At 41.5% G+C, this 25,559-nt stretch overlaps 2 protein-coding genes across 13 annotated transcripts in view; one reads left to right on the top strand and one right to left on the bottom strand.

Annotated features, from left to right (window-relative positions):
* Positions 1-1,196, bottom strand: part of LOC109063208 (G patch domain-containing protein 8-like) — a 35,366-nt gene extending 34,170 nt beyond the window's left edge. For 4 of the 8 annotated variants that reach the window (XM_042721895.1, XM_042721913.1, XM_042721873.1 and 1 more), the window contains exon 1: positions 1,065-1,129. Coding sequence is in view for 1 of the 8 variants with exons in the window: in XM_042721853.1 (XP_042577787.1) it covers positions 1,065-1,109 (45 nt within the window). In the remaining 7 variants the exon portion in view is untranslated. Of the gene's footprint in view, positions 1-1,064 lie in introns of all 8 variants that reach the window. The other 4 variants (XM_042721921.1, XM_042721884.1, XM_042721853.1 and 1 more) reach the window with 3 other exon arrangements.
* Positions 1,197-8,778: 7,582 nt separating this feature from the next.
* Positions 8,779-25,367, top strand: LOC109077428 (mitogen-activated protein kinase kinase kinase 14-like). Of its 5 annotated transcripts, XR_006154479.1 has the most exons (18): positions 13,702-14,635; positions 14,719-14,899; positions 16,466-16,715; positions 16,811-16,850; positions 16,971-17,145; positions 17,583-17,936; positions 18,662-18,796; positions 18,918-19,047; positions 19,134-19,262; positions 21,277-21,375; positions 21,457-21,614; positions 21,743-21,893; positions 21,978-22,328; positions 23,086-23,195; positions 23,410-23,548; positions 24,496-24,596; positions 24,703-25,217; positions 25,282-25,367. XR_006154479.1 is itself a non-coding variant. In XM_042721829.1 (17 exons), exons 2-17 carry the CDS (start codon positions 14,855-14,857, stop codon positions 24,919-24,921), a joined length of 2,586 nt encoding a protein of 861 aa, XP_042577763.1. In that variant the 5' UTR covers positions 13,702-14,635; positions 14,719-14,854; the 3' UTR covers positions 24,922-25,236. The 5 variants fall into 5 exon arrangements, 4 of the variants coding, with proteins under 4 accessions (XP_042577779.1, XP_042577763.1, XP_042577783.1 ...); XM_042721829.1 differs by lacking the exon at positions 25,282-25,367 and having other exon boundaries at positions 24,703-25,236; XM_042721845.1 differs by lacking the exons at positions 13,702-14,635; positions 14,719-14,899; positions 25,282-25,367 and adding an exon at positions 8,779-8,907 and having other exon boundaries at positions 24,703-25,236.
* Positions 25,368-25,559: the final 192 nt, after the last annotated feature.

Raw genomic sequence — 25,559 nt, 5'->3', positions numbered from 1 at the left:
AAGCCTGTTTGTTCCTGTCAGCACTCCATGCACAGCTCAACTGGGTGTTTTAGAAGCCCTTCATTCGGATGGGGGCTGGACAACTTCTTTGACAACAAGGCCCATCTGCCGACACATCAGTGCAGGACAAAACTATCCTAGCCTCTAGATAAATCAACAGAAATCCTTCCCAGAAGGACCATAAAGAATTATATTAAGAAACCCTCGAACATGGTTTTGTCAAAACAAAAACAACATTCCTTACATTCCATTAATCATGACATGCCAACACCAAACAGATGCCAAATCTGGCATCAGCAAAATGCAATAAACAACGGATCTCTCTCATCAAACTGAGTCCATGCCTCAATACTGCAGACTGACAGGAAAGTAGTCTTTACATCAGCTGGCATAACTTGCAAATCAGGTATGCAAAATACAGCACAAACACGCCATTGTGCAAGACGAGAGTCAGTCTGAGACAAAACAAAACAATGCCTGTATTATTCACATATAGCCAAAACCGCGAGCAGACACAGGACATGATATCAAGGCTAACGTCTCAGCGAAGTTAAAGCACAGGTTTGACTAAATTTATTTATATTTGAAGCTTCGCAAGTAAAAGCAAACATTGTACATTCAAACCATTGATGTTAAAGTCATGTGGCCGTTAGTAAATCAGACATTTGCTCGGATTCTCTTGACGGAGGAGTTAATGTCTCCGTGCCAGGCCGGGCACAGCTGCGGTCATCCTAACAGCGTCAGAACCCCTTCTCAAATTAACAACGTGCCCCGTCACACACAAGGGGTCGAATAACGACACTTCTCGAACTTCAACGGCCATCTGGATATTCACTGGAAATTCTTAAAAATGTATGAGGTACACTGGAAGGCGACACGGACAGCTCAACTGGTCTCGAGCTCGTCACTGCTAAACTGGGACGGTTGCTCCTTTCCAGTGTCATAGAGGCAGCGCCAGCTCTGCGGCTCGAACAAACAATACCAAACTGTACAAAGCACGGCTCTCCAAAATGGACGTTCATCCAATATGTTTCGGATACGTGCAGTTCGTGTAGCATTTTTACCTGGAAATCACGTTCTTCGTTGAATCTAGAGAATCTGTCGGCCATTTTCTCTCCTGGTCGCCTCGTCTCCTGTGTTCCGACTTGTTTCTCTGTTGACCGAAACGCCCAGTAAAGTAAGCGGATGAGCGATAGACCAATGGCAGAGCACCGTTGTTGATTGATGGGCAGGCTGTCCAATCATCTGAGCGCGTCGTACTTCCGAACGCATTGGCTCTGGGATACAGCATTTTGAACAATCGTCGGAGTTTGTTGTTCACAGTTCCCTTTCATAGGTCACTTCGATGCTGCGGTGACGTCACCGTATGGGAACACCTTCGGTGTGACGAATGTCTGAAGCCCTATACCATCTCGCCAATCCTATTGGCCAAATAGCGCTTGGCACCGCCCTACGCATGCGTACTCATCGTATACCCGGGCGCCGCGCGCTATTTCGCTCAGATTTCATTTCCTTCAGGAAAGAGAATCATCTGTGCCCTGGAATCATCTCGCGTTCATAGCGGTTTTCTCGGGAGCAGTGTTAAATCCTCTTCGCGGACGCGATGAGCTTTCGAAAGTGCAAGGAACCGTGTACCAGGTTCATCACTAAGGGAGACACTCACGAAAGGTGCGTAGTCTGTTTGGGATTACATCACGCGCAGTCTGCGCTTAGTGGCCTTTCCTCTTGTCCCCACTGTGATGGCCTGCGACTTAAAGTACTGCGCTCGAGGGTAGAAGTGTTTTCCAAGGTCGCCCCCGCGTCTAACCCCCGCCGTGTCGCTTCTGCGGCTGCCGAGGCACCGCACGAGGCGATGGCTTGGGGAGACATGTGCGACCTTACTTACGACGACAGCGCGGCGCTGGAGTTTTCTCCACATCGCTCGCTCTCCCCTACCTGAGTGCAGGATGCCACCTTCGTCGAACCCGTTGTGTTCTCGGACGGGGGTTTACAGCCCACCCCGGAGGCATACGATGCTATCTCCTTCGGTTGTGGGCAGTTCGACGACGACGTCTTATCCACCGCGGCTTCGGAGTCTGAGGACTTCGTGGCAGATACGGACAGCCCTCTCCCTCCTAGCGGACATGAGAAACGCGTCTCTCCCTCCTACAGCGAGCTGTTGGATGTGGTCTCTCGTGCGGTGGGTAAGCTGGGACTGGACTGGGAGGTTGAGAAGGCCGAGGCCCAACCTTCATCTAAGCTGGACGACCGTTTTTTGACTAGTCGTGCTCCCGCGCAGCCCCGTAGGCCCCTGCCTTTTTTTCCCGGACCTTCACCAGGAGGTTTCGAGGTCCTGGAAGCAGCCCTACTCGGCGCGCATCACGAACGCTGCGGCTGCGGATTTCGCCACCATTTCAGATATGGCGAACCGTGGCTATACAGCGATGCCTCCGGTTGAGGAGACTCTCGCCGAACATCTGGCGCCTAATTCGGCCACGGCATGGAAGTCTCGCCCCCTCCTTCCTTCGAAGGCGTGTCGAGTCACGTCTAGCCTCGTCGGGAAATCTTACATGGCTGCTGGCCAGGCGGCCGCATCGCTCCACTCTATGGCGGTCCTCCAGGCCTACCAAGCGGAGCTTTTAAAAGGATCTCGACGAGGGGGGAGGGCATCACACCCGAGGCTGTGAAAGAGCTGCGTCGGGCAACGGATTTGGCGCTACGCGCTACCAAACATACTGCTCGGGCAGTGGGCCGTTCCATGGCTGGTTTGATTACGGTCGAGCGCCACCTTTGGCTGAATCTCACCGATATCAAAGAAAAGGATAAATCTTTTCTCATGGACGCGCCCATTTCTAAGGACGGTTTGTTTGGAGAGGCAGTTACGTCGGTGGTGGATAAATTTAGGGCAGCGAAACAGCAATCAGCCGCTTTCCGCCAGCTGATTCCACGCAGACCCAGAGAGACTGAACGGCGGCAGGCGCCCGCGCGGTCTCGTTCAACCTCTTCAAACCGCCAACGGGCTGCCTCACGGGAAGAGCCTTCGCCTATGGCGCCCCCTCGTAAGGACTGGGGTCCTAAGGCTTTTCCACCAGCTCGCCAGCGACAGCGGAAAAGATTAGACCTGAGTTCGACGGCTAATGCCTCTCGCTCTCGGGCTCCTAATAGCAGCTCCTGATATTCTCGCTGCTTGCCAGGGACTGTGCCCTCCGCTAGAGAGCGCTATTGGACCGTTTTTCGCGCATCCAACCCTCTCACTGCAGTCCCCACGCTCTAACATTGACTGTCTCGCCGCACAAGGCGCTTCGAGCAGCATTGGATCGAGTAACCATGTCAGGCGTTTCCTCAGACACTCTGCGCGATTCAGCCTTCAGAATCCGAGGAACGCTACAAGGGTCTGGCAAAGACGGCCCGTTTATGACGGCTCATACAGCCGCCGCGTTTTTTCGCTAGCGGCAGAGCCCGATGTTCATCTTGTTGGATTAATTCCTGCCGTGGACACGCTTCAGGATTATACACAACGAGATGCAGCGGATTTGACGCACGCGCTTCCCCGGCTTACGGACGCCGCGAGCTTTCCGTATTCGGGCATGTTAACGCGTATGAAAACGCTGAAAAAGGCGGAAACCTTGAAACCACTGACGCTATTTCGGGCCGCGTGGGAACGCTTGCCCGGCATTTCGCAATGGGTGTTACGCACGATTCGTCTCGGATACACCATTCAGTTTCGAAAAGGCCCGCCTCCTTTCCGCGGAATTCTTCCCACGGTTGTGAAACCAGAGGAAGTCGCAGTGCTGCTGCAAGAAATGACAGCTCTGCTGAGGAAAGGGGCTATAGAAGAAGTACACCCCTCTCAGATGGAGTCAGGTTTTTACAGCCGCTATTTTGTTGTACCAAAAAAAGGGGGCGGTTTTGCGACCCATATTGGATCTACGCCGTTTGAATCTTGCACTCAGGACGAGCAAATTCAGGATGTTAACGGTAAAGTCCATTTTGTCTCAGATTCAACCAAACACTTGGTTTGTCACGATCGATCTGAAGGATGCATATTTTCATATTCAGATCATCAAGAGACACAGGAAGTTCCTCAGATTCGCTTTAGAGGGCAAAGCGTATCAATACCGTGTTCTTCCGTTCGGCTTAGCCCTGGCTCCCCGAACTTTTTCAAAATGCATGGACGCAGCTCTGGCCCCGTTGCGGCTCCAGGGCGTTCGTGTGTGTTGAATTACTTGGACGATTGGCTGGTGCTAGCTCTATCACAGACTCAAGCACTCTCTCACCGAGATTTAGTGCTGAATCATTTAAGAAGCCTGGGCTTATGCACGAATTTCCAGAAGAGTGTTTTAATCCCCTCTCAACGGATAACCTTTCTGGGAATAGATTTGGACTCTCGCGCGATGACAGCCAGACTATCTCTCCCGCGCGTTCAGTCTCTCACGTCATGCGTGCGTCACTTCAAAGTAGGCCGCACAGTGACGGTGAGTTTGTGTCTCAGGCTGTTAGGTCTGATGGCAGCGGGCATCCCCTGTAATTCGTCTGGGCTTACTTCACATGCGCCCTTTTCAGTGGTGGACGAAAAGTCAGAACATTTCACCCCGTTTGTTTTCCGCATCGTACGATTTCGGTGACACGGAGGGTGTGTTATGTCAATAAAACAGTGGATGTCAACAGAGTTCCTTCTAGCCGGAGTTCGGCTGGGGATTTGTGCTTCCCGAGAGACTGTCACGACGGACGCGTCTTTGACCGGTTGGGGGAGCTGTTTGTCAAGTGCGCCCAGCTCATGGAGTGTGGACAGCGACACAACGCGGTTGGCACATAAACAGGTTGGAACTACTGGCAGTTTTTCTAGCTCTCCAGTATTTCTCAAATCTGCTGACCGGCCGTCATGTACTACTCAGGTCAGACAACATGGCGGTTGTGTCATACCTGAATCATCAAGGAGGGTTACGCTCTCGCCCCCTGTGCAGGCTGGCGAGGAGTATTCTTCTTTGGTCTCGGAACAGATTTCTATCGATCCGAGCAGTTCATGTCCCCGGACGTTTGAACGTCGGAGCGGATCTGCTATCCAGACAGACTCTGGAGCAGGGGGAATGGAGATTACACCCACAGACGGTGAGCCTTTTATGGCAGATATTCGGAGAGAGGCGAGAGTGGACTTATTCGCGTCGAGCACGACTACGCATTGCCCGCTGTGGTTCTCCCTATGCCCTCCATCGCCCCTAGGCCTGGATGCGTTAGCTCACGATTGGCCCAGGACCAGCTTGTATGCTTTTCCTCCAATTCGTTTAATTCCAGCGGTGTTGTCCAGGATACGGCTGGACAGAGTGGAGCAGCTGCTGCTGGTGGCTCCGTGGTGCCCCCACACAGCCGTGGTTTGCGGAACTGGTCAGTCTAATAGTGGGCTCTCCATGGGAGATTCCCCTCAGACAGGACTTACTATCGCAAGCACGAGGGATGATTTGGCACCCGAGGCCAGATCTGTGGAAACTGTTGGCGTGGCCTCTGAGCGGAGTGAGTTAATATGTCCCGGTCTTTCTGCGGGAAACCTCCGAGACTATTATGAATTCCAGAGCAGCATCTACGAGACGCTTATATGCTTTCAAATGGAAGCTGTTTACGACCTGGTGTGGTTTTCGTAGTATAGACCCAGTTTACTGCCCAGTGGCTTCAGTACTGGAGTTCCTTCAAGACCGTTTCTCTGATGGTGTAACGCCAGCAACTTTGAAAGTTTATGTGGCAGCCATTTCAGCTAACCACGTATATATGGATGGTGCTTCAGTGGGCCGTCATCCGCTGGTCTCTCGCTTTTTTACAAGGTGCGCGACGGCTGAGGCCTTTCCGCCCTGTGCGAGTTCCCTCATGGGATTTATCTATTGTACTGCAAGGTCTATCAGGACATCCGTTTGAGCCCTTGGAAACCGTACCGGATAAAATCCTGACCTTGAAGACAGTTCTTCTTATGGCCTTATCCTCCCTCAAGAGAGTTGGGGATTTACAGGCTCTTTCTGTTTCGCCGTCGTGCATGGATTTTGCACCAGGCTTTGTGAAGGTATTGCTGCGACCGAGGCCTAATTATGTCCCTAAAGTCGCTTCGAACCCCTTTCATTTTCAGCAGACGGTCCTGGAGGCTTTACCCCCTGCTGGGATAGGATCAGAAGATCTAAGTCTTTGCCCTGTCAGAGCGCTTAAGACTTATGTCGATCGATCAGCCTCATGGCGTGAGTCCGACCAGCTGTTTGTCTGTTTTGGACATAAGAATAGAGGCCATGCTGTCACAAAGCAACGCATGTCCCATTGGTTGGTGGAGGCAATATCTTTAGCCTATGAGGCGCGCGGGTCTCGCCTCGCCTCTAGGAGTCAGAGCTCATTCCACTAGAGCAGTCGCTTCCTCTCAGGCGGCCCTCAGTGGATCTTCTATGGCTGATATCTGTGCTGCGGCAGGATGGTCCTCACCGAGCACTTTTATAAAGTTTTACAGTCTGGATGTAAGGACGGCTCCTGGCTCCCGGGTTCTCTCCGCTTGAGCAGATGCTTCCTTGGATCCCAGCTATCAGGTACGTCAGGCGTTATGGTATAGGGTTCCCATACGGTGACGTCACCGCAGCATCGAAGTGACCTATGAAAGGGAACATCTCGGTTACGTATGTAACCACAGTTCCCTGAATAGGGAACGAGATGCTGCGGTCCCGGCCGTTCCATACCTGATAGCGTTCTTCTCTTCAGTTCATGAAAATCTGAGCGAAATAGCGCGCGGCGCCCGGGTATACGATGCGTACGCATGCGTAGGGCGGTGCCAAGCGCTATTTGGCCAATAGGATTGGCGAGATGGTATAGGGCTTCAGACATTCGTCACACCGAAGGTGTTCCCATACGGTGACGTCACCGCAGCATCTCGTTCCCTATTCAGGGAACTGTGGTTACATACGTAACCGAGATGTATTTCGGATTCAGTGAACTGTGGTATCAAACGTTTTGGATAATCGTGGTAGATTGTTGTTGACACTTTTACTAAATTTTCGCATTCACTTTAAAATGTGGCTTATAGTTGCCTAGTAGGCTACTATTTTATATAAACCTTTTAAACCTCTTTCTGTGATTGACCGAATAATTAAAATTCAGTGGCAATACACATTTTACTCAGTTTGCGTAAGATATTTTTGTTTTATTGTATTACGTATATACGCATAACATTTCTCTTTCATGTGATTCTTTTTGTCAGCTGCCTTTTAGTACTTTGAGGGCCCCTTCTGGTGCCAAAAAACAACAACTACAAAAACATCAGCTCACAAGCTTGCCAAAGTAAAAAAGAAAGAAAGAAAAAAAGACAACCTTTGAATCAAATGGAAATTTTTAAGCTAAATAAAAATAAATAAATAAATTAATAAAAAATAATGAATGTAATAGTATTGTAATATGACACATCCACCATTTCTCCAATAAATGTAGTGAACTGTTATTGTACAAGGTATTTTAAAAAGGAGTAAACAAGGAGTAAAATTGGGACAGAATCTATCTATAAATTTAGCATAAGTACTAAGTTAGTATAGATCATGAAAGACGTCAATGTACAGCATAAAGTGTAATAGATATAGACATTCAAATAAGCCCAAAACTGACAAATTACATATATGCAGGTGTGTCAAATACAAATACAAGTATTCCTCATATGTAATTTTATGGCATCACCAGTTTCAAAAGGCATGATTGGTGTGGCTCAACAAATGTCATTCAAATAGCATTGCCCATAATCAAATCTTTTTAAGTGATTCTTCGCGCAGCTGAAAGGTAAACAAAGTTTTTTGTGGTTTTAGTTTCATCCAAAACATATGTACAACAAAATTAAAGCATCAAATAAATTAGATAAGTCAGTCAAAGATTAGATCATTTGATCATAGATCAAATTCTACATAATCCAGTCCAGTTTCTTGTATTCTACCCAAGATGGACGGAGCAGAGGAAACTGTTACGCAGAGCTGGACATTAGTTAAAAACATCCCTCAGGATTCTCAGGCTGGCTGACCGTGGCCCATTTTCAAAATTATATTACTTTCAAGTTTTTTCACACCCTCTCATGAGATTTTTCTTGCTTTTGTGCAAACGTTTACTGTACGTGCATGCCAAAGTACCAGTAGATGGGGCTGTAGACCAAAACATTGGTAATATACTACTGAACTTTGAAAACTAATGTACAGAAGAATGACGAAAGTAGTTATTTTCCTAAAAATTAAATTCAAATGAAGACTTAAAAAAGTTCTAACTTTCTAAAAAAAAAAGTTTAGTTTAGTTTAGCCTCCTATGCACAGTTTCAAATGCTGTGAGATAATATGAAATAATATAATAATATTGAAGTTGTTCTACATTTTTGAGCAGGTATGAGAGAGTAAGTCGCATTTACATCATTTCCCATTAAATATACCTCAAACACATTTATTCAGGTGAATAAAATAAAATCAGTAAGTTTAAAGTAAAATTAAAAGTAGAATAAAAAGTTTAAAGGTTTCTACACTGAGATCTTATATGTTACTAATTTATTATGGCTAAAAAGTATGCTATGGTTGCTCCACGTGCATTGTACTGTTCTATTTTAAGATGTATTTCATTGCATTTTCTCAGTTTGATTTTAATTAATTTAAATTCACAAAACAGGTTTGACACAAAGTCAATTTAACGTCTACCTCAGCTCTGCTTTCAGAAAACTTTACTTTCAAAATGAATCTTCAGCCGTGATGTCACATTCGTGTGTCTGAAAATCTAGTGAGCTGTCTATCTAGACAGCCGCGTGAACGCGTATGTGATGCCTAAACATGCTGTCTATGTAGGCAGCGTACTAGGTTTTGACACGCATCCTTCGTCTTCCTGTCTCAAGCGATCAGAAGAGCTCGACACAGTCCGACACAAGTCCGTTCTCCTGTCTTATTTAACACAATCAAGGTAAGTCCCCTTAATTTTACTGAATCACCCTTACAGTGTCCGTCACGAGCGCCTGTCTTCAATAGACACACCGGTGAATTCACCGAAGTCTGTCTCGGAGGAGTTTCTCTCTTGATTTTGTCCGAAATGGCGGAGGCACGGAGAAGGAAGTTAAACCTGTGTTGGTTTTGGAGCAGATCTACTGGAGGGGCATTGGATCATCGGCGGGGGGGCACTGTCGTTTGATAAATATTTTTTGACGCATTGGCAACATCATAGTAGCATGGAAATCCAGACCTAAATCTGAAAGATCTATATAGAATGACAATGAAACGATTTAGACTTGGGTTTTTTTATCTAAAAGAGGAACAGAAGACAGCGCTGAAATTTGCTGTTTTGCCGACCGGATACGGCAAGAGTCAGTTAGCTCCAATGATCTTTATAGAATGACATTCTACCCTAGAATGTTAGCTCCAATGATCTATCTATATAGAATTGTGACGAGTGGGGCGGGGGCCGAGAGCCGTGGGAACGGAGCGAGGCCGGTGGAGTGATTGGGAAATGAGCGACACCTGCTCCACTCACCTGTCTCGATTCCCACGGAGGAGATCGGAAGGATACAAATGAGGAGCGACGACAGTGAAGGACGAGAGAGGACCAGGCCTGGGTTTTATTTTGTGTTTGGTTTTTGTTGTGCGCGACAGTCGACCGTGAGGGGCTGTCGCGCTGTTTTATCTTTATTTGGTAATTAAAGTTTTATTTGAATGTTCGCCGGTTGCCGCCTCCTTCTTCCTGTGATTATGGAGTTTTTTATTATTTACAAGAATGTCATTATATAATTTTTTTTTATTTTATTTTTACCTGTCTTGATTCCTAATACACAACAGATGACGACTGTTAATTAAAACGTTCAGAATACGATTCCATATAAGGTTAGTATAGCCTAGTTTAGCACTTTGCGAATGGACAGCGACTCGTAGCCTATTCTCGCGTTCTACGAGTTCAGTAGCCTACATTTTTGGGAAAAGCGCTAGGAATTGCGGCTAATGTTTATAACCTTGCACGTAGAGAGCGCTTTTTAAGAGCTAAGATAGGCTAGGCTACATCGTTATCGGGAAACCCGGCCCAGAACAGATAGCCTTAACAACAGAACAGGACAGAAAATAATAATATAAATATAATATAGGCTAAATAAAAAAACCTAAAATAGGCCTACAATAAATAGCAATATATTTTTTATACTTAAATAATTAACAAATTACGACGACAAAAATAAAACACTGAATCAGTTTGAAGCTTTACAAAAAACCGCCAAAAAAAATAAATAGATGTTCACAATTTAACATCGCAAAGGCCTTTAGATTAGACTGACCAAAAAAAATGATAAAATGTCCCCATCAGAGTAGGTTTTTTTGATGCAAATGTCTGCGTATTAAATCTTTTGGCGGTTGTCCGGAGCTAGCATTCGCAGAAGAAGGGCCAGCTCGGCTCTCATAGACCGTAGTACTGGTGGTCGTGGCCGGAGTATCTAAGTCTGCTGATTGACGAGGCTGCGGCGGTCTAAACCATTTTCGTAAATCCACATTTTTTTTTTTTTTTTTAGATTTTTTTTTATTTAGTTGCTAATAACTGTCTATAATATAGACGGACAAACTGTTTTTCAACTTGAAATGGATTTTTGTGCGTGCTGCAAATCAAATGTAACAAGTTTACTCGGCGACCAATAAACATTCACCATGACGAAGCCTAGTAACGTGCCATGAACAACCAAATTATGCATTTTCCCCATTTTTTTTTTTTTTATTTAATTTAAGTTACAGTTTGAACATTTAATATTAAAATAATAACTAAAAGGGATATTTTTTGGGGCCACGCCATGGCCTGTAGGAGGGGCATCAATGACCGCTAGGGGGGGCACGGCCCTCGAATGCCCCACCACAGCGCCGGCGCTGAGTTAAACGCTTCTGCCTTTCTTCGTTTAAAAATGTTTTAGCGCTTCACCTTATGCAAAAACTCACGAACTTTCAAAAGACTGTTGATATAAATGTCTAAAAGCTAATTAAGTAATAAAGTCGTTGCGAAAAGGTTTTTCGTGCACAAATCTCTTAGACATGACGTGTAATATGTAAGACTATCCATATTATATGACATTAATTAAACAAACATCATATATTCAGTCTTAAACAGTTATCTTGAGTGTGCGAGCGTGCGTGTGCAGTACAGTACAGTCCATATCCCCTCATATACAGTTCATACATAAGAGCAAAAGTCTATTATTACGTGTTTAATGTCTATCCTTGAAAGCTTTTTATGTGATGCGATGGAAGTAGTGTCTCATAGCAACATCCGTTTATGTTTTGTGTGTCTCTTGGCGAGAAATGTGCGGAGGGGCCCCTGACAGGTATTCAGGGGGTCTGTTTGCAGTGGCCTCCGGTCCCTGAGTTGAGACTTTATAGAGCAGGACTTACTCAGGCCAAAAGCATCTTGTTCATGTGTGGGGGCGTGGATGAGTCACTGCCTAAAAAGTCTTAGTGTGTGTGTGTGTGTGTGTGTGTGTGTGTTTCAGTCTGTTTTCTTTCAAGGCATGGTATTATAGGCAAAACTATTTTTTTGTTTTTAGTTTGAAGCTGTTTTGTTCAGACTAGCAGAAAGCAAAGATCCAAAATACACATTTAAGTGTTTAATTTATTATATTTAATATATTTGCATCCGTAAATTTCAGTTACAATGGATATCTTGAAAGGCATTTTTCTTAAAATGTTTTTTTTTTTTTTTTCTTTTCTTTTTCCTCATGCAGAAGGCAGAAATCTCCACTTCAGTAGCACCGAACATTACAGTTTTATTCCTATCTTTATTCCGAGCTGGTTGTTCATATATAATTTGCCTGATTTATATGAAATTTCCTTCTTAAAAACATAGTGATTTTTTTTATTTCCTGGCTTTTGACAGTATTTTCTGATTTATGGAGTGATGGATCTAACATATCAACAGAATTAATCAGGAACGTTGAACCTTGATTTATCCAATTTTCTGTTTCTCTTCTGGAAATGTGTGCAAATTAGTGCACTTTTAATAAGACATTTCCTAATTTGCATATGTAAACATAACATTTCAGAAAACTTGTAATACAAAGCTTAATATCTTAATGTGATGTGATTTAATTAACTGGGAAAGTAGGGTGATATTTATTAACATTACCCTATTCACCTGTAGTGTCTTGAGTTGGTTTTCATGCTTTAACCAGTTTGCACTTTCAAGTCTTTTTGAAAGTGAAAAGGCAGCAGTTTAGTAATTGATATATAACATTTATATGTGTAAAAGCATCCTATACAAAACACACACACACACACACACACAGACCCAAGTGTCACCTTTTCCAACAAAACCACTGTTTTTCCACTTTTGTCTATGAAGTGATAAAGAGTCTGTAATTACCTAATGTCTGGTCTTACAAACACACACACATAGTCATTGTGATGTGGACATTCCCTTTGGTTAAACCAATGTTTTTTGTCACACACTTCAGTGGTAAAAGGCTGCACTTATACCTCTTAGCATGTGTGTTTTCCTTCTCGGCCCTCTCCCTGGCCTCAATACCACAATGTTCCTCTTTCAGATGCCCAAAACATCCACATTTCTGTATACCATAGATAGATCGTTGAATCCACTGTCTGTCATTTTTTTGCTTTCTTCCTCATCTGCCTGTAGCTGTGTGTTCTCACTTCTGCAAAAAACTTTCGACATTTAAAAAAAAAAGAAAAAAAAGAAAAAAAGCAGAACTTGCATGTCTACTTTTTATTTTTTCTTAACTAGTTGATAATTGCAGGCTGTGAGTTTTTGATGCGTTGATGAAAAACTACATCTAATAACGAGTTTTTGTCTGAGCGTTACAAGCCAAACCGCACCATTTCCCTGAACTGTTAATTAGAAATGACAGATGCAGGGTGCGGCTAAACTCCCGTTCTGTAGTAGCCTGAACATTAATTGACTGTGACAAATGTGCCTAGAAAACGTTTGCAGGGTGAAATTGGCTTTAAGTTGTGGCTTTGAGTAATATACATATATGTGAATAATACACTACTATTTAAATGTAAGGGTCGGTAAGATGTTTTTGAAAGAAGTCTCTTATGCTCACTAGGCTGCATTTATTTGATCAAAAATGCAGTAAAAAAAACATGTCTGTTTCCCATCATCCTTCAGAAATCAGTCTAATATGCTGCTTCGGAGCTCAAGAAACATTTCCTATTATTATGAATGTTGAAAACAGTTGTTGTGCAAAATATTTTAGCGGAAACCGTAATACATTTTTTAAGGATTCTTTGATGAATAGAAAGTTCAAAAGAACAGCATTTTAAACAGAAATAGTTTGTGACATAATACATGTCTCCACTGTCACTTTTGATCAATTAAATGCATCCTTGCTGAATAGAATTATTAATTTCTTTTTTGAATGGTATTTTGAATGGTAGCATATCTTCTAAAAATGTTTGATGTCATAAAAATGTTTCAGCTCCATTTCCTTCAAAGATAAAATAGTGATGCAATGAGGTTGTTTGTTGTTTTGACATACCTTTTAGCTGACGAAGTTATTTCTAACTTGAAAACTATTCAGTGAAGCAGTCAAACCAGTTATAAAAAAAACAAGCATGGCGTGAATCTGTTAGGTGCACATACATAGAAGTCATTTAAGGACAAAAGTCTTTTTTAGCTGCTATTTTTTTTTATTGCATAAATTTTGTGATAATCGTGGCCCTAATGCTTCTTTTCAATGTCATCAGCAACTTTTATAACTGGATAACTTCTTATTACTTTGCACTATATGCATGCTCTAGTGTGTACATGTAAAAACCAAAGTACACTTTGGGCTTCAGTTATTTGCGCATTGAGTAGGATATTACGACAGCATTTTGGATGTAGGCTTAGATATGGAAATCCACTGACAAGTGACTGACTTGACGTCAGCGAATTGTGAGGTAAGCCATCAGTAGATGAGCGAGATCTGACCTTTCTCAATTTGATGAGGTCTTCATCACCTCAACGTATAAATTGGACATTTTAAACGCCACTGCTTACCAGGAAAAGCTGTTAATATTTGGTTGAGCGATGTCTGCATTCCTGCAAGGAAGAATTAGTAAAAAAAAAAGGGTTAGTTCACCCAAAAATGAAAATTCTGTCATCATTTACTCACCCTCATGTAGTTCTGAGACCTATGATTTTACCTTTTCTCTGAAACATAAAAGATATTTTAAAGAACACTGGTTTCTCAAAATATCTTTTATTGTCCACAAAGAAAGAAAGAAAGTCATGCAGGTTTGGAATGACATGAGGGTGAGTAAAAGATGACAGAATATTAATTTGGTGAACTATGAGATGATAACTGCCAGATGATAACTGCCAAAAACATAGACACACATAAATGGAAACTAAGGATTTGAGGTGGATCTAATTGTAAAAGAGAAAGTTCAGTTAAAGAACGACAGGCTTTCAGGCAGGTGAAGTTACTGAGAGGAGGAGGAGGAGGAGGGCAGCGCAGAGAGGGGAAATGGAGATGGATTTCCCGTAAATCAGCTCTATCCAATCAGAGCGCAGCCACTCTCAACATGGCAGCGCGCCAGCAGGATCAATCGTTAGAGACAAGTGTAGCTGACTAAAAGAGAGAGAGGAGGGACCGGCTGTGATAGTGTTAGTAAACGACTGTTTGATCTCGCACGCTTTGCTCGGTGCATTTGAAGCTGTATTTAAAAAAGCGGTATGTTTTCTCCTCTCTCTTTTGCTTTTTCTTGTGAGCCTGATTAAAACGGGTGAGTTTTTGCTAATCATCATTGAATGCAGATGGCTGTACTGTAATGGAAAGGACAGTGAGCTGACTGCCGGTCTCATGTGATCATGCTGTGTGAAACCGCTCTCAGTGTGAGGAACTACAGGCTACTCGACTGCATGACTTTCTTGCAACATTTTTCCATTGCTCATGTATGGATTGCTGTCAGATGGAGTTTTATCTTCCCACAGTGCTGTGAGTGCTCTCTGAAGTCATTTTGATGATGTAACAGCTTCTCCATTAGTTATTAAAATGGAGGATTTGGCTCCTTGTGGCCAGTAAGGGTTTGGCAGCATCTACACGGATGATGTTGGTTTTAGATGGAGGCCTGTTTTCTCTTAGTGTAGAGGTATAAGAGAGAGAGAGGGAAAGGGGGAGTGTGGGACAGATTAACTGGGGTCATATAAAGGCTCACTGATGCAACATGCTGTAACTGCGTGAGACTTTGCAGAGTTTCTCCAGGCTGTGCAGATCTTTCCAGCTCCACAGAAGAAAAAGACTTGCTTGGTCAGATTTGAGAGTGTTCATATCATTAAAAGCCTTTAGGAATAAGTATTTTTCAGTTTGCATATTTGAATCATTTTATAAACGCAATATTACCTATCTAAGTGATTGCGCAGTTATAAAAGCTAGACAGAAGAAAATGTGGTGGTTGTTTGCAATGCTAGAGTGATGTGGGCGGATGCTAGTGTGGTTGCAAAGGTGCTCTTGGCCACTATGCCGTCTGTGATCATCATAAACTGTGTGATTTTCTATGAAGTCTGGCAACTAACAAAATCTGCAGACTGGCTCTGACTTCAGCAACTAGCGTCAACTTCTCCAGATTGTAAATCGGGACAAAAGTTGTCTAGTGTGTTCCAGCCTTAAGGTGTTTTATGTTTAATGCTTAAGGCACAACTATTATTTCTCACACATACTAAGTTCCATTAAAAAAAAAGCATTACTGTATTTCAAAACAATGAGGAAGTAGAAGAAAAATTTGAACCACACCTTCTAAAGAATTTGATTTCAAAATATATCATAAACCAGTCAAACAAGGAAAAAGATCTTCTTGATACGTTTACCTCCCACATATACCCACAATGAAGTAGTGAGAAGTAGTCATTGATGTTAGGTTGATGATAACAAGCTTACTTCTATAATTCCTCAGAGATAATACTTTCATATGATGTTCTAAATTAGGACATTTCCAGTACTAGAATGAGTCCTTATAGTCAGACTGGTTAGCTTACATTAATGTGGGTTGTACAACAACATCCTGTCAAACAGTGCCAAAGTGGTGTGATCCGCACAGGGCCCGCCTTCATTATGATAAGCAGAAGGCTCATGTTTCGCCCTCAGCGACTCCTCCCGCACCATAGATCAACCTTGAGGAGCAGGAAGTGTTAATGTGAAGAATAGAGTCTTTGTGTTGACAGAAAACACTGAGAGCAGTGTCCTCTGTTGCATTTATTATTTAGAAGGTTCAGGGTTTGTGATTTGTGACTGTTAGATGTTAGATTTAATGAATTTGTATTTGAAAGAAAATACTCCCCCCTGCCAGTTAGCATGACCACCAGTAAGTCAGTCAGGACAGGTGTGTGGGATTTTTATCCACAAAGCGGTTTCGATCAGGCTGTGTGTGTGCTTGAGACAAAAAGAGAATGACGGATCATATTTATTAAGCACTGTGAGGTTTAGTGACACACATCCAATGTTACTTCTGTATTATAAGCAATATGAGACTGAACTGATGTATTGACCTTTTTATGTGTTTTGTAGAATTTCAAGATGCAGCGACCTTTGAACTCCACTGTCCCGTTCTCCCACATGACCCAAAGAGATAATAAAGTTCTAAACTGCCCCGGCTCGAGCCCGGCCTCTCGCACAGAGAGCAAAGGAGGAGAGCTGGACAAAATAGATCACCTGAGTATCTTCCAAAACTACTTCAGGAATGTCATGTGTAAAGGAACTGCCAATTATGAGTGGACACACAGGACGGAGAAACAATCCATTATTGCACAAGCAGAGTGTAAGTACTGATTTAAACAGACTCAAACAGAGTCATCTCATGATGATTTCTCATCCAAATATAAATTTGGGCTAAATTGTTTCCCTTTTCCACAGGTGAGTCTCAGGATTCACAGGAGTTTTGTCCCAATGGCAGGTAAAGTCTTATATGACTGTCACACAAACGCATGTTTCATTATGTTCTCTTTAATATATCACTGCAACTTACTTATGTTTTCATGCATTCTTTTTCACCTCAAAATGGGTCGCATTTTAGCATCTCCTCCCAGTCGCTTCTTGGCGCTTTTTCTCGCAGTCGGCCCAGGAAGAAGCGGCATAAGAAACATCGGCGAAAACGGGGTGAGAAGGACAGCCGAGCGAGCGAGTCTGTGCAAGTCACCGGAGTGCCAGAACAGGACAGCGGCGAGTTCCATTCATCATCTCTGATTCAGGTTAGACCGAATTAATTGCTGTGATTGTCATAGAGCTGAGCGGAGGGGAGGGCATCAATCAGATCAGGTTGAATTTAATAGAAGATATATTCCACAGAGGAGCGATATCATTGGAATTGCTTTTAGAACATTTTTTCCCAGTTATGAACAATAAAAAGGATTTGTCAGCCAAAGTGCACTATCCGTTGATTTTAAACTGACTGTTGTCTCAGCTGTGTTTATATTATGTCCCAGATTGAACTGAGTGATTAGCTAAAGATTGAGTCAAACAAAGCTTGTTTTTAGCTCTCCCTAGAGGCTTGATGCATTTTACCTAAGGGACATATTTACAGGTCCAAATTGAATTTTTCCTGTTATCTGCATTGATTTTATACAGTGCTTTTCAATGTCTTTCTCTCTAATAGTCCAATCAACTTTGTTGTGTCCCGTTGTTTCAGGTTATAGATCCTGTGTGCATCAGCAGCAGTATCAATAATGCTACATACAGCAGCAGTGGCCTCAGCACGGAGAGGGTGTCTGTGCAGGAAACAGAGGGCCCGTCAGACTCTTATCAGTGGGAGCCCCAGCGGACCTCCTTACAGAGCCTCTCCTCCTGCCAGAGCTTCGGAGATTCTCCCCTGAGAAGTGAGACTGAATGCTCTCTGGTTTATACGGCCCTGAGGAACTTTGTTACAACTGAAGGTTGCTGCTTTGCATACGGCTTTGTCAAAGATGTGATGAGAGAGGAGAGGGAGAGGGATGAGGACGAAAGAGAGGAGAGCGACAAGAATGAAGGGATCCTGTTCAAAGAGGTGATTTAAAATGGCATTTAAAGCACATGACGTTGACGCATGTTGAAATTGACCCATGTATGAACTCATACCGAAAGAGCATGATGCATAGATGTGTTGTCTTGCATGCAAAGATACAAATTTACATACAAGTATACAACCTAAAAGTCATACAGGCACACACAACCTGAATCCTCTAGAAAGTCAATGCAGATAAAGACAACATAGGCTTACTAATACAGAGAGGAAGAGAGAGAGAGAGTGAGAAACACACATAGCCCAAGCTAACTTGTGGTTATCAATTTCCTGTTTTTCTTGCTTTCTGTGGGGTTTCGTGTTTACCTCATCAGCCTAGTTCTGCTTAGGGAGTTTCCTTGCAAATAGAAATAAGCAAACAGTAAAAAACATCTTCACACACTTACTGTGCTGGTCATGTGCTCTGAATTATGACATTTTCAGTAGTTCTGTAGAACCTTTTACCAATTAAGTAATAAAGATGCATCAGTATTGAAATTATGTCGTATAACGATAAACATGATAGATACCATAAATCTAATGTAATTTGTTAAAAAATATTAAAATAAAGCACTAAAATAGTTCATTTAGCCATCACAATGTTATACGGTACATTATGTAAGATGGATAAATATTTACTGCATAATTATAAGTTGTTTTACTTTTTCAAGAATTTAACTTTTAACATCCATAGCATCATTTGACATCAACATCTTGCATCCCTTTTTTAGGGGCTACAGCCAGTGAATTATGAGTACAGAGAGGGACGGGAGTATGAACGCTGTAGATTCCTCAAGCAGGGCTCCTTCGGAGAAGTCTACACCATCAAAGACAAAGGCACCGGCTTCATGTGTGCTGCCAAAAAGGTATTTATGCCCTCCTTTGTGTCCATCTTATCGTTCTGGCTGATGGCACTGCTGGTATTCAAATGCAGATTACTGTCATTGATGTGTGGATGCTCGTGTGTGTGTGTGTGTGTGTTTTCAGGTGCCACTGGTGAGTTTCAGCTGTGAGGAGGTGGGCTCGTGGAGTGCCCTGCAGTCTCCTCAGGTGGTGGAACTCTTTGGTGTGGTGCGTGAAGGTCCTTCCATCATCCTTTTCATGGACCTTAAATCCAGTAAGTGTTCAGAAGCGCCTTCGTAGACACACAACCTCTTCGTTTGTGATGATGGATGGGAATGTTTGACTTTGCACTCTCTTCAGGTTCTTTAGGACAGCTGTTGGAGGAGCGAGGCCGCCTGCCAGAGGATCTGTCCCTGCACTACCTTCAGCAAGTACTGGGGGCACTAAACCACCTGCATAGGAAGCGCGTCCTTCACCTGGACATCAAAGGTATATCCAGAGTGTGGGCTGGATAGCTAAAAAAGGCCACTGAAGCATTTAATTGGTTGGAAGGGTTTAAGCTATGTGGAGTCTTAAACGTCAAAAGTCAAAAAGCTTGAGCGTTTGTTCTGTCCTCTCTTCACTAATCTAGACGGTCTCGATTTAATTTGTGTGGAAGGATGACATGATATTGACATTTAATGTCTCCACGTTATTTATGTGGAACATGGAAAAATCACAAGTGAGATTAATATCGCAATTGTTTCTTCTAAACAGCAGTTGAGATGTAGATTTTTTTTGTTAAATAAAATGACCCTTGTAATTTCAAACTAAAACTAAAATGTAGAAATATAAAAATAAAAAAAATCCAATAACATTGACAGAAGCACATAATAAAATAACTAAAATGAAAATGAAAACTGAAAAAAAAAAAATGAAAATTAGCTAATAAAAATGAAATGAGCTAATTCATAATATGAAAAAAAAAAACTATAATTTTGTAAAAATAATACAAAAATAACACTGTGTACTGGTGGACTCCATGCCTCCTGAGCTATAAAAAGAGTAATATATGTGCAATAAAATTGCCTTATGAATTGGGTCTTTTCAAATTTACTACAGAAAATGCTGTAAGCAAATGATACATTTTTAAACAAAAGTGTTACATAGAGCCATAAGCAATTTGAAGAACTACAGATTTGCTGCTGAGGAAGTTTATTCTAATGCTGTGTTTTGTGGCTGGCTTTAGTTGTTTTTCCGGGGAAAAGGGTGAGATGAACAGCACCTGGGGTGAGAGAGAGGAGATCAGAGTACAATGTGAGCAAGCGGGGCTGGGAATTTCCCACAGTGTGACTCATGTGGTTCAGATGAGGGGGGAGGGAGAGGAGACGGAGAGATCGAGAGAAAGAAACTAGACACGGACCGAAGAACTGACCATATATTATGCAGACGGACACAAGAGATTAAATGAGCAGCTTCATGTCTTTATAAACCATTCAGATTGATAAAGGGCAGTTCAATTCCAGCAAGCAGTAAAACAAACCTTTCTACTAAAACCATCTACAGCGCCATCTGCTGTCCAAATAGTCAGATTATCAGTCATTTAATCTAGTGTTTTTCTTCTTTTTTTCTTTTTTTTTTCTTCAGTTGACAAGTTGTGGTTTGCAATGTAGAAACTGAAAGTCTCACACACTCCAATTTTAACTTTTCCTGGAACCGGCCAATCACCACTTCTAGAGCAGAGACTTATGGGAAGAGATGTGCCCACTGACAAACATATTTATTTTGTAAATACACATTGCTAGTCTTATTTAGCATGATTTAACATTATTGCATATTGTATTTGAATACCTTGATTCACTCAAATACACTACTTGTGTCTACTATTCAAAAGCTTCGGGTTGATATATATTTTTTTAATCTTTTTAAAAAGAAGTTTCTTTTGCACAACAATTATGCATTTATTTGATCAAAAATAAATTAAAAGTATAATGATGTGTGATAAGTTTAAAGTAACTGTTTTCTATTTTAATATATTTTAAAGTGTAATTTATTTCTGTGATGCAAAACTGAATTTTCAACAGTCATTACTCCAGTCTTAAGTGTCACATGCTTCTTCAGAAATCACTCTAATATACTGATTTGCTGCTCTAGAAACATTGCATATTATTATCAATATTGAAAACAGTTGTACTGCTTAATATTTTGGTGTAAACCATGATACTTTTTAAAGGATGCTTTGAGTAGAACGTTTAAAAGAACAGCATTTTTTTGAAATATAAATATTTTGTAGTCACTTTTGATTAATTTAATGTGTCCTTGTTGAATAAAAGTATTAATTTCTTAAAATAAATAAATAAATCTTATTGATGCCAGATGTTTGAACGATAGTGTACATCATGTTGGGGATTTAATCATATTTCAGTTTGCTGTTGACTATAATGGCCAATGGATGCAGGCAGACACAAGTGATTTGTACAACAGTTACATTTTAAAAGCTAACTTTGTGTTTTCATGTTTGTAGCTGATAACATTTTGCTGTCGGAAGATGGGAAAGATGCATTCCTGTGTGACTTTGGATGCTCAGAGAGATTGGACAAACAAGGGCTTAGTTATTGTAAGAGTAAGTACATTTCATTAGAGCCTCAAACACATATTTGAAGTGAACATGGACACATAACAAACTGATTCTGTATGCGTTAAGGTCTGAAAGGCACAGAAACTCATATGGCACCTGAGGTGTTGCTCAATGAGCCGCGCTCTTCAAAAGCAGACATCTGGAGCAGCTGCTGTATGCTTCTGCACATGCTCAACGGCTGTCATCCGTGGACCCGCTACTATTCCCGCCCACTCTTCCTCAAGGTAAGCCACGATTGGAAACTGTTTAAATAAGCCCTTCCCACTTTTAAAGTCACATTTGATTTTATTTAATGTTTTGTGTGCATTCACCAAACACGTAAGAAGTATTGTTTGTGTTTGTCTGGTGACAGATAGCAGAAGAGCCTCCGCCACTGAGGGAAATTCCATGTGACTGCAGCTCCTTTACAGCAGATGTCATAAAAGCAGGACTGCAGAAAGATCCAATCAAACGAGCTTCTGCCAAAGAACTTTTTGTTAAAACTGCCAAAGCACTTAAAGAAGGTAACAATAAATAATCATGAAACATATACAAATGCCTGTATATAAAATTTTATGCAATTAAAAAAAAAATCTATTTATTTGCAGTCGGGGGACTTCACAGCCGCGCAAGAGGAGGACCCTATCAGAAGCCACTGGGGAAGCCAGAGAATCCAGACCCCACTTATTCAGCCACACCCACCACATCCCCCCACACCACGTCCTCTGATACCTCTGAGCTGCAGTGGATGAGCTCGGAGCACAAGAGGAAAGCAGGTGATGGGGAACGTAATGAGAAGCCAGAAAAGTTAAAAGAGAGGAAACAGACAGAGGAGACAAGAAACGATGACCACTGTCCTCCGAAGTCACTGCTCCACATTCAAAACACTTCACCTGAGCCACGGATCATCAATAAGACCGAGCCGGAGCCGGAACAAGAGCTGAGGAGACTGGAGAAAGGTCAGCCAACATCTGACATCAATTGGTACAAAATAATAGAAATGGAATTTGAAGCCACTTCACTTCTTTTATTAAATACACTACTGTACAAAGTTTGGGTCAGTAAGATTTAAATTTTTTTTTACAGTTTTATTCAGCAAAGAACGGTTTAATTGACCAAAAGTTACAGTAAAGACAATTATAATGTTACAAAATAACATCCTGAAAAGATCATGCAAAAAAGTATCACTTTCCACTAAAATATTAAACAGTACAACTATTTTTGACATAGATAATAATGAGAAATGTTTCTTGTTCATATCAGAATGATTTCTGAAAGATCATGTGACACTGAATTCTGGAGTAATGCTGAAAATTCAGCTTTTCATCACAGGAATAAATTATATTTTAAACTATATTCAAATAGAATTTCAGAATTTTTATTGTATTTTTGAACAAATAAATACAGCCTCGATGAGCATAAGAGATTTCTATGAGAATAAATCTTACGAACCCCAAACTTCTGAAAGATAATGTAGAATAAACATTATTTGAGATATTGTAGGATTTTATTTGTTAAATGTGTGTTTATGCACATAAAATTGTATCCACCTCAAGTGAGCATATATGTTTTATAAATATTATTTGCATTTTGGTGTCTTCATTAAGCATTTTTGTTTTCCATATCCCAAACTTAGCAGCTGCTGGTCAGTATCCAGTCTTGTGTTTACAGCCATCTGAACTGTAGCTTGTAACACTTGTCTCGCTCTCTCTGCAGATTTCTACCTGAGCAGTCTTTCCCTGCCTCATTCTGCTGAGCTACAGGAGCAGCTGCTCTCTTGTATCTGTAGCGACTGCCCTTCCGCTAGAGAAAACTTTGACAAGAAGGTAAACAAACTCGAGCATCAAGTTCAGAATGCTGAATATGAAGCAGCCTGTAATTCCCCATAACCTGATGCATGTCTAGTAAATACATTATAAGGACATTAAGAGTGGTGGTTAACTTCTTGACAACCATCACCTGTTGTTTGCTAGTCAAGCATCTCAGTTTAACCAATTTCAACTTATTTGAAATACAAAGACTTTTTTTTCTCTCCTCCAGGATTCAGGACGTTTTTCAGACGGTCTTGGCGATGACCTAAGCTCAGGCGTGTTTTCTTACAATAGCCAACAAGATGGGCAGAGCTTCAGCAGGGACTGGCTCGCCCCCCCGCATAAACCCCCGCCCCGCTGCTTTGACGGTGTGTAAACAACAACTGATTACTTTAGAGGAATCTAAGCATCATTACATAAACAGTGGGTTGCCACGATACCAAACTGTTAGCAGTCCATACCAGCATCAGTCAAATTTTGTGATACTCGATATCCCAGAAAAAAAAACAAAAAAATAAAAACTGCTATTTAAAGTCTGCTATTTAAAAACTGCTATTTAAACTATTTAAATGGCATTTACACTACTGTTCAAAAGTTTGGGGTCAGTTTTAAATGTTTTTTTTTCAATGTCTCCTATATTCAAGGCCGCATTTATTTGATCTAAAATGCAGTAAAAACTGCAATATTTTGAAATATTATTACAATTTAAAATAACAGTTTTTTCTATTTGAATATATTTTAAAATCTAAATTATTCCAGCACTCATTGCTCCAGTCTTCAGTGTCACATGATGCTTCAGAAAACAATCAAATATGCTGATTTTATTATTATTAATGTTTTGGTGGAAACCATGATACTTTTTCCAGGATTCTTTGAATAGAAATTTCTAGCACATAACAGTATTTATTTGAAATATAAATCTTTTACAACATTACAAATGTTTCACAGTCACTTAAATGCATCCTTTCCAAAAAACACTTCTTGCTAACCCCAAACTTTTAAAATGTAGTCTAGTTTTTAAATATTTTTAACAAAGAAAATATCATGCGGTAAAGTTTTTTCCAAGTAATTACTCAATTGTGTATAGTCTGTAATATTTTTTATATTTTAGCAGTAATAAAATTTTATTAATATTATTAACAGTAAGTCTAGGAACATGTACATGTTTTATAAACTAGTGCTTTTGACATTGGCACGTAACACAGTTAAGCTACAAGAACTTCCATTCACACATGCCTTTGGTATGAGATATTTTTAGATGACGATTTATTAGGGTTATTTGTGCCATGCTGACATCTGTTCTTTGTTTCTTCAGGGGTGGATGTTTATATCAGGGACTTTGACGGGAAATGCTTTCACATTCGGGAGACGCCCGGGGTGAAAGTAGGCCACGTTGCTAGAGGAATCAGCGATCAGGTAAACAGTGTGTGTGTGTGTGTATAGTGTGTTTATGCAGAGCACATTGTTTTATTTGCATTACTCTTGGTGCTTGCTAGAGGATAATATCTTCTCTCTCGGGTAGATCTCAGAGAACGTGTTCAGTCTGCAAACAGAAGATGGTTGCTTGGTGCCCCATGACAAAGAGGTCCTAGAGAACAGCCTGTTTTTGCGTTGTGTGCCGGCCCCTGACTCCAGCCACTATCATCAGTACAGACACAGCCACTGCTGCACGCTCGGCCCAAACTGCAAACTACCATGGAGCTGGAGGATCCGAGAGGGGGTGCTGGAGACCAAAGGCTGATCTCTCCATCCCCAATCAGCATTCTGTTCCAATCAAAATACTTTTGCATTGAATTTGTATTCATGAATTTCATCTGTGCCTCTCACCTTTCAAACTTTTGAGCCATTGCCATATTATTGGTTTACATTCTTAGTATTCTCAAGTTGTTTAACTGACTGTGCAGATTTGCTTTTGTTGTGCTGTGTTGTGAAGATCATTGTGGGCCTTCATGGAGTAATTTGCCGATCAAGTACATGCTTTAAACCCTGAGCACTTATGAATTAGTTTTCAATGTCAGTATGGTTTACCTGTGGGACATAAAGATGCAATAATCATTGATCTCCTCTCTTAGACTGTGTGAGTTTGGTTTGCATTTGGGACATAAAGATGCAATAATCATTGATCTCCTCTCTTAGAATGTTTTAACTGTGTTTCAAAGAATCCTTCAATAAATTTTGTAAACATTACATGGAAGATCTTGTTGCATTAATCATTTGAATGCCAATCAAACATTTTGGAAGCAACTATTTAGCTGAAAGGTGGCAAACACTTCAAAACAGACACATTACATCAGTGCAATTTTAGTATTATTTAAAGCATTATGCAATTTGTTCCTATAATTTTATATATATTTAGCTTCATTTTAAGTTTAGTTCAGG

This window comes from Cyprinus carpio, chromosome A3 (assembly GCF_018340385.1).
Source record: "Cyprinus carpio isolate SPL01 chromosome A3, ASM1834038v1, whole genome shotgun sequence".
Lineage (NCBI taxonomy): Eukaryota > Metazoa > Chordata > Actinopteri > Cypriniformes > Cyprinidae > Cyprinus > Cyprinus carpio.
This window is presented reverse-complemented; position numbering and strand designations above follow the sequence as displayed.